General features: G+C 32.6%; 1 protein-coding gene across 1 annotated transcript; it reads right to left on the reverse strand.

The window, feature by feature from the left end:
- Positions 1–3,171: 3,171 nt before the first annotated feature.
- LOC107493738 (uridine nucleosidase 1) lies at positions 3,172–6,394 on the reverse strand. The gene is made up of 9 exons (XM_016114795.3): positions 5,999–6,394; positions 5,655–5,770; positions 5,499–5,558; positions 5,098–5,280; positions 4,890–4,994; positions 4,077–4,173; positions 3,863–3,970; positions 3,646–3,781; positions 3,172–3,517 (listed from the first exon to the last, which is right to left on the reverse strand). The coding sequence occupies exons 1-9, from the start codon at positions 6,102–6,104 to the stop codon at positions 3,409–3,411; spliced, it is 1,020 nt and encodes a 339-aa protein (XP_015970281.1). The 5' UTR covers positions 6,105–6,394; the 3' UTR covers positions 3,172–3,408.
- Between the last annotated feature and the right edge of the window lie 2,080 nt (positions 6,395–8,474).

The raw sequence follows: 8,474 nt of genomic DNA on the forward strand, positions 1-8,474 counted from the left end.
TCTCCTGTACATCACTTAGGGAGGTCAGGTGCCTTTTTGATATGGATTGGGAGAAGAGACCTTCTCTGAGTCCATTTACTAGGCCCATAATCACTGCCTCTGTGGGTAGGTCTTGAATCTCTAAGCACGCTTTATTCCTTGGTGACCATGGAACAATCCCATGAAATCTGCTGCATGGGTTTGTCCTTCCTTTCCTGATTCGCGCCCTTTAGAAGAGTTTGCCTTCGGGTCTTTCAACCCATAGGTACCTTCTCTGTGCTGGTTGTTCACCCCTTGGTGGGTGGCTATGTTCGCATCGTTGTTCCCAATGCCCAGATTCTCTTGCTCAGAATTGGACACTGTATGGCCATCTTCGGGTGAATTGTCCGTCATTACTGGTTGATCTCTCGGGTCTTCGGCAACGGCGGCAATGTTATGGTGGATAACCAAAGATTAGTGGGTTTGACTCATTGGGTTGGCACAATCGTTTGAAGGAGGGAGCCCTTTGACTAGGTTCGCGTCAGGGAGCCTCCGTCCGACTTGTGTGCGTGAGAGAATGGGAGGTGGTAATGATGATTAGATTTTTGACGGTTTAGAATTTCACAAATGAAATCTCGTTGAAGTATAGTCTCTAAACCAACAATAATCCTTTCATGCAAAAATTTGTTTGTCACAAGTACAAACCCCTAAAATCTATAAACCGAAGTATTTAAACCTCGGGTCGTTCTCCCTAGGATTTACAATAAAGTGTCTTGTTATTGGTTGTGAGTCATTTTTGGGGTTTTGAACTAGAGTCAATGGATCCCAATCATCAATTACTTGGACATTAGTAACTCAAGAGTTCCTAAGTTACCTTTCCAAGCCAAGAACATAAAATTCTACTCTAAAATCCAACCAAGCATTTCATCAAACACTTGGGAAGGCACAAAAGAAAAGCATAGTAAATTGACAACAAGAATGAAATCTAACAACAATTATTGAAAGGAATTAACAACAACAATTAAAAGAAACACATTTATTATGAATTACCTTGATTAAATTGAAAGAGAGTAGAAGAAACAAAAGTAGATCTACATTAAAACACAAGAACAACATAAAGGAAATTACAACAAAAGAATGAAAGAAGAATGAATGTAACAACAAGGAATTGAGAAAATAGAAGTAGAAGAAGATGAATTAAAATCTAGATCTAAGAACTAAACCTAATCCTAATCCTAATTCTAGAGAGAAGTGAGAGCTTCTCTCTCTAGAAACTAACTTCTAGAACTAAACTATGCTAATTGGTAACTAACTTATTCAATACTTGTGTTTCCCTTTCAGTCCTTGGGTTAAATAGCATTAGAAATGAGTTGGATTGGGCCCACAAGGCTTTAGAATTCGCTGGCCACGTTTTGCTTTAAGTGAACCAGGTGGCAACAATGGCGCGTGCGCGTACTATGCGCGTACGCGTCACCATGCGCAGTTCAACCATAGCAAATCTTATATCGTTTCGAAGCCCCGGATGTTAGCTTTCCAACCCAACTGAAACCGCATCATTTGGACCTCTGTAGCTCAAGTTATGATCATTTAAGTGCGAAGAGGTCAGCTTGACAACTTTCCGGTTCTTTCATTTCTTCATGAGTTCTCCAACTTTTCATGCTTTCTTTCTTCATTCCCTTGATCCAATCTTTGCCTCCTAAACCTTAAATCACTTAACAAACATATCAAGGCATCTAATGGAATCAAGGTGAATTAAATTTATTTATTTTAAGACCTAAAAAGCATGTTTTCACTCTTAAGCACAATTAAAGGAGAATATACAAAACCATGCTAATTCATTGGGTAAATGTGAGAAAAGGTCTACAAAATACTCTAAATTCAATACAAGATAAACCGTCAAATTGGGGTTTATCAGGTACCTGTAAAGACACTCTGATGCCTAAGTCAGCAAGAATCTAAGCAAGTTTATAGAATATTGGAACTTAGAGATATCTGAAGGATATCAGTGTATTTATAGTGGTGAACCAATAATCACCGTTGGAGTAGTTCTACCTTTTAAGAAGGATAACCGTCCATTTATCTTAGGGAAGTTGAGACATGACTCCTGAAAGTGGGTTTGAGAGATTTTAGGGGCAGTTACTTATTTGAATAAGTGTTATCTGCCAGCTAACCTTCGTTCCCGACTTCTTTAGGGTGAAGTCTGTGTCGAATCCGACCTTTGGGAGGAGGTCAGTTATGTGGGGAGGCCAATCTATGGATTGGGCCTTTTTATCCTATTTGGACCTGGGCCTTGGCGTTGGGTCAGGGTATGAACAATATCCAAAAGTTCAAATCGCTAACAAAAAGACTTAAAAAATTTGCTAACGACAAATAAGCATAAAGATTTCAAAACGTGATAAAAAGAACTAAATATTAAATTTATATTATAAAAATTAATTTTAGAGATCAAATTTTGATACAATTTTTTGTAATCATTATTAAAAAAATAAGATCTTTTCACCTTTAAAATTTAGTATTTTTGTTGAGTAAATGTTTTTTTTAATTTTTTATTATGAATGACCATTTTTTTTAAAAGAAAAAGAAAAATTTAAAGATTAAATTTTGCTTTGAAGGTTTTTTGTATACCATTTAAATATTTATTCAAATGTTGTCACAAAAATTTAGATCAAATAAATAAATTATTTGCTAAATATAAAATTTTTTTATTACTTATAAAAATATAATATTTTATTAGTTTTTTTATCGTATTTTAAAATTATTCAGAATTTGTTTTGTTGACAACTCCTTTTCCAGATTTTTGTTAACAGCTGAATCTTTTAGTACCCAATTGATTTCGAGATTTTTGTTATCCGCTGAATCTTTTGGTAGTTAACCCAATAAATTAAATACCCAAAAACATTTTTCAATGTTAGTTACGTGTATCATTTTATATATCAAGTTACGCGCACATAGATATCCAGTATTAAGTTGGTTTGCTACTTTGATCACGTAAAATTGATGGCATTGCCAAACAATTCCTATAATGATTCCGTGTTCTTTCTTCCCTTTAACTTTATCAAGATGCTTGCGGAATTATTAGTTTACTACCATTTTTCATGCAAAACAAGGTGCAGTCTGTTGCTTGGGGTCCCCGGAACCAGTGTGAGAAGCCACTGCAAGTTTCGGAACAGGGGAAAATGACACTTGCTTTTACTTCTGAAAGTAAAATACTAATGAAAGACCAAAGCAAAAAGCAATTCACGTGAATTAGTACATGAACTTTTACATCAAATGGGAGCAAGAACTCATCGGTTTACAAGATAAAACCAATATGAACCCTAGATACCGAGAGTTCTGGTTGACAATGAGAGAAAGAAACACTATTTATAGCCTTGGAAATTAGAAGCTACCATGCCTATCACTTTCCAAAGCTTTGACAACTGCCATAAGCATTGTACAATTGCCTATATTTCAGGGCTTCATCAACAAGTCCCTAACATAATTAAGAACTCCCTCAACATCCACAGTCCAAGCAACCGAAACAGGAGAATAGCCCGTCCACGGGTTGCTTGAATTCCATCTGTATAAAAATAAAAATAAAAATAAAAATAAAAAACCAGTTTGTGTCGAGTAGAAATCATATTTGCATAAAAAATTAACAACATTGAAAAGAAAGCAAAGAGAATCAGCTTATAATTTGGACATTACTGTTTCAATCCTTGGTCCATAAGTGTATGACCAGTACAAATGCCTTGCGTCTCTACCCTCACCACCCCTTTCCTGTATGTGAAAAGATCTGGACGGACAACTGCCACAAAACTGACAGGGTCATGGAGGAATATTCCTGAAAGAAGAAATCATATTATCATTGCAATACAGACCTAAAGAGCATAAACTGAAACATCAAAGCAGCGTGTGAAATTACCATGGACACCATCAGATTTTACATGCCAATCCCTATAGAATTTGCACATATCACCCAGGAGACTAGCATGCTTTCCACTGGATTCCTTCAGGTCAAGGAGATCAGCATCTGACCAAAATACAATATTCAGTTTCCAGTGACTGACTCAGAATAATAATAATGAACAGCTAAAGATAGCCCAGAAATTGGAGCAAACAGGGAGTTACAACCCCACCTGTCAATCTGACTTGGGTTGTTATGTTTATTCCAACTACAGCAATATTTGCTCCAGAGGTGAACACAATATCAGCTGCTTCGGGATCATTATAAATCTGCAAAAAGAACAAAATCATTAGGTTAAGAATCAATATGATAAGACATGAAAATCTGATCTTTAAGTTAAACTTCCTAAAATAAATAAATAAACGTTCTGTGGCGATTAGTAGATGTATAGTGGATAGTCTTCAACTAGTCATATGTCTAAAAATAACATACGTCTAATCACTACAACTTACAAGCTGATTACTTCATGTGTTGGGAATGTTAAAGGAAAAAAAAACGCTTATCTAAAAACCAAGAAATAACTGATGTATAATAGCTTTATTCAAAAACTGAATTATAAATTACACACGCATAACTGCATTAGGTGGCAACAGAACAGCTATTGTATTTAACAAAATTGCATTACTTGATAACTTATTTCCTATTATACTAACGGATTTTGCTAAAACTACCCTTAAGATTAAGTTAGTAGAAATTTTTCAAGTTTTTCTGTCAATAAATACTTTATAAATGTATTGGAAACTTCAACTTTTTAGTCATTCAATCAACTTTCCACATTTAACACCTTAACAAGTGCTCTCTTGTTAGCTAAACCCAATACTTATTTCTTAGCTCATCTTCGAGAATTTCCTAGGTGAAGACATGAATGTATAAAAGAAAATAGGTCACTTGAACAAAATAGAGATAGATCCTGTCAATCAAGCAAGTTAAGGAGCTCCATATTGAATTCATATAGGAGAAAAGAACAGAGGAATCCAACACCTACATTTGCTTCCGCAGCAGGATTAACATTCCCCAAGGCAAAGAATGAACCTCCAAGTATAACTATTCTCTTCACCTTGCTTGCAAAAGATGAATCTCTTTTGATTGCCTAATAATAGAGATCACACTATCAGATCAAGAAATATATGTAACAAAAGCTTTAAATTAAGAAGGTCAAGATCACAAAGTAAGAGGAATCCAAGAAAACTTACTAACGCTAAGTTCGTCAACGGTCCAAGTGCAAGTATAGTTACTTCACCAGGATATTCAGACACCTTCTCTACCAAAAACTCACAAGCACTCTTCTCAATCTTCTTAGTCGTAGGCGGGGGTAGGAATATGTTACCCAATCCATCTTTACCATGAACAAAATCAGCAACACGAGGCTCTCCACCCTTTTACAAAAGTCAGCATAATAAAATACTGGAAATTCAGAATCAACCAAAAGGTGGGAAAAATAAAAGGGGGGTGGGAGGTAGGGCCCGAGGCATGGCAGCAATATTTTGACTGGTGACCCACAAAGATGAGACAAAGGAATGGAAAACAAAGCACAATTCTAAAACTCAATTTGACCAAACATTGAACAAGGTCAAACTAAATATTAAATAGTTACCTTCAATGGCTCAGGGGAACCCTCTGCAACAGGAAGATTTTGACGGCCTGCGATCTCACACTATCCTTTTTGCATAGTGAAAACACAAATCAAGAACATGTCCAAGAAACATAAAAAGAAACTTGTGTTAAAAATTGGAAACTAGAAAACACATACCAAAAGCAAAGCATTCTGGGTGGCATCTGTGGTAGCAACATTACCAAAAATGGTGGTAAAACCCAGCATCTCCACCTCAGGGCATTGAAATGCCATCATAATCGCCATGCTATCATCTGCATAACCAACAAAAGACTAATTCCTTTTCTAATTTTTCAATTAATTAGAATTATTAAACGCACATATATCCTTCAGCACACCAGATTGAAGAACATGAAAAATTAATTTTCATACTTCCAACCTAAAGCATGATAATAACGTAATCTATAATCTAAATTACGTCAAAAACTAATTAGCTTTAGAAAATTAAAATTACACAATTGAAATAGCAAGTTGAAGCTCACCGATGCCAGGGTCGGTATCGATAATGAGCTTCTCGGGAAGTGGACGCATTCCGTCACAACCGTTGCCATTGACGGCGCCGTCAGAATGATTTGCGAGGGTGGCCATGAATTTGTGATCAGAGCTACGGATTGAAGGAAATCGTGAAGCCAAAATCAGATAGCAGCAAGAAGAAGAGCAATGATGATGTACGAAGCCGTGGAAAGTGTGTGATGTTATTTATGCTTGTATGTATGTGTGTATGTATTTATGTGTCGCACAGTTGCGGAGTGCATACACACATACACACAAAGGAATGAAGGGAAGGGACGAAAGTGCAATGGAAATATGCAGAGATTGGGTTTGTCTGATGATGATGTTCCAATTTGATGCAAAAGGAGAGAAGAGAGAGAGAGAAAAGAGATGGCGATAATACAAGGGGTTCGTGTCAATATATAGTAGTAGTACAGACTATACAACGCTTTCTCGTCTATGAAGTTCTATCCAATCAACCGAGGACACGTTGCGCATCTACATTGCATTCCTATTGAATATCCTTTATCTTTTCTCTTTTTCCCTTTTTCTATTTTATCTTTTTATCTTTTATGGTTAAATTAAATCCGAATGCATCGCTTGTGTCGCGATTCGCAAAGCGAAAAAACTTTAGAAAGTGGTAATCCGTTTTGGGATTTCTCCCAAAAGTGAACGACCAGTATCTCTAAGGTTAATTTTAATTTTAATTTTATTTTATTAATTAATTTTAATATAAATTTTAATTTTAAAATAATTTATTTTTTAAAAATATTAAAAATAATATTCTAAAAATATTTTATTAGAAATGTTCTAACAAGTAACGAGACATATATACTATCTAAATAATGAGTTTACAAAATTTTTTTTTAATTTAATCATATTTGAGTTTTGATATAACAAATTTGACAAAAATATAACCAATTTGAATTTTTTAATAGTTAACTTACTTATTTATTTAAATAAATATTAAAAGTTTAAATCTTATTTTATGCAAATAATAATTACCTATTTAGTTTGCAATGTTGATAAACCCATATGTGACAAATTAGGGTTTTTTTTTTTCTGTGACTAAGAAATTTTATGATAAACTAAATTTGACAAAGAAACTCTTCAGTCATTAGGCCAACAATTTTTAATTTTTTGTTATTATTTAACTATTATAAATATTAAATTGTCTTTAATAAATAAATTTTATTAATTTAATTGTACAAATTTTAAAAAATATAAAAACAAATTATATTAATTTATATGTATAAATTTTAATAAAAATAAATATAAATTATATATTTTTATGTACAAAATTTTTATAAATATAAGTGCAAATTATTATTAATTAAATATTGGTCAAAAATAATAATATTGTTGTTCATTGACAATATTGTGAGAGTTGATAAGAATTAATATGTACTCAAAAAGGTATTTTTGACATTTTAAAGTTAAGAGGCAGAATGGTAACTAAGTCACATTCAAATATCTAAATATTCAAAAAATTGTCTCATGCCGGTCTTGAACATTAAAGGAACTAAGAATTTGTCTAAAAAACAGTGATATTAAAATGGCGGCACTCATAAGATCTATTGGGTAAGTCAGGACAACAAGATGCACAACAGTGATTTTTAAGTCACACAAATTTTAGCAATAATTTTTGAATTTATATAGTCTCTATTTAAGTTTGGTTTGTTGTTAAGATTTGTTAAAACTTGATTTGGTTTTGATTTGTTTAGTAGTATTTATTATAGGTATTTTAAATTTAAATCAAATCTGATCTAATCTAATAAGATCAAATCTGATTTAAAATAATTATAATATCTTTTAGAATCTTTTAATTTAAATTAGTTATCATATCTTTTAGTTATCATATCTTTTAATTTTAGAGTTATATCTAAAAAGATTTATCCCATTTTTAAACTAATCTATTAGGGATCTATTTAAACACTTTTTATGAGACAATTTAAATAATAGAGACTCTTATATTTAAGTTAATGAAGATTTTAATCAGATTTTAATAGATTAAGACTTGAATATACCTGAAGAGTATCAGTATATTTATAGTAGAATAAATAACCACATCTTAGAATAGTTCTACCTTTATTAGTGAATAACCATTCTTTTTTGTTAGAGAGATTATTGAGATCTCCTTTTTAGATTAATAAGAGATATCTTATGAGTTAGTTACTTATTTAGATAAATAGAATTAGACTCATCATATTGCCATGTCCAACTTTTATGAGATCGAATAGAAACAAACAAACGATATCTATAAATTGAATTTAATTTATTTTAGACCTTACTAAATTGTGGGTCAATATATAAACACTATTTCTATAAATTCTTTTTGAAATTTCTCCCTTAGTATGCAAATACAAATCACCGAATTAAAATTGGAGCAGTGATATAGCATCATAAATGTTTTTTAAATATTTTTTATATTTTAAATAATAAAATAAAATGTTAATATATACAATC

The sequence above is a fragment of the Arachis duranensis genome, chromosome 6 (assembly GCF_000817695.3).
Source record: "Arachis duranensis cultivar V14167 chromosome 6, aradu.V14167.gnm2.J7QH, whole genome shotgun sequence".
NCBI classification, from domain to species: Eukaryota; Viridiplantae; Streptophyta; class Magnoliopsida; order Fabales; family Fabaceae; genus Arachis; species Arachis duranensis.

Excerpts from the sequence above, each read along its gene's own strand:
- LOC107493738 (XM_016114795.3), bottom strand. The coding sequence starts at position 6,104 with ATGGCCACCCTCGCAAATCATTCTGACGGCGCCGTCAATGGCAACGGT. Across the intron at positions 5,559-5,654 it reads CCCAGAATGCTTTGCTTTTG|TGTGAGATCGCAGGCCGTCA; the intron begins GTATGTGTTTTC and ends CAAAAAGGATAG. Across the intron at positions 3,518-3,645 it reads ATGGACCAAGGATTGAAACA|ATGGAATTCAAGCAACCCGT; the intron begins GTAATGTCCAAA and ends ATTTTTATACAG.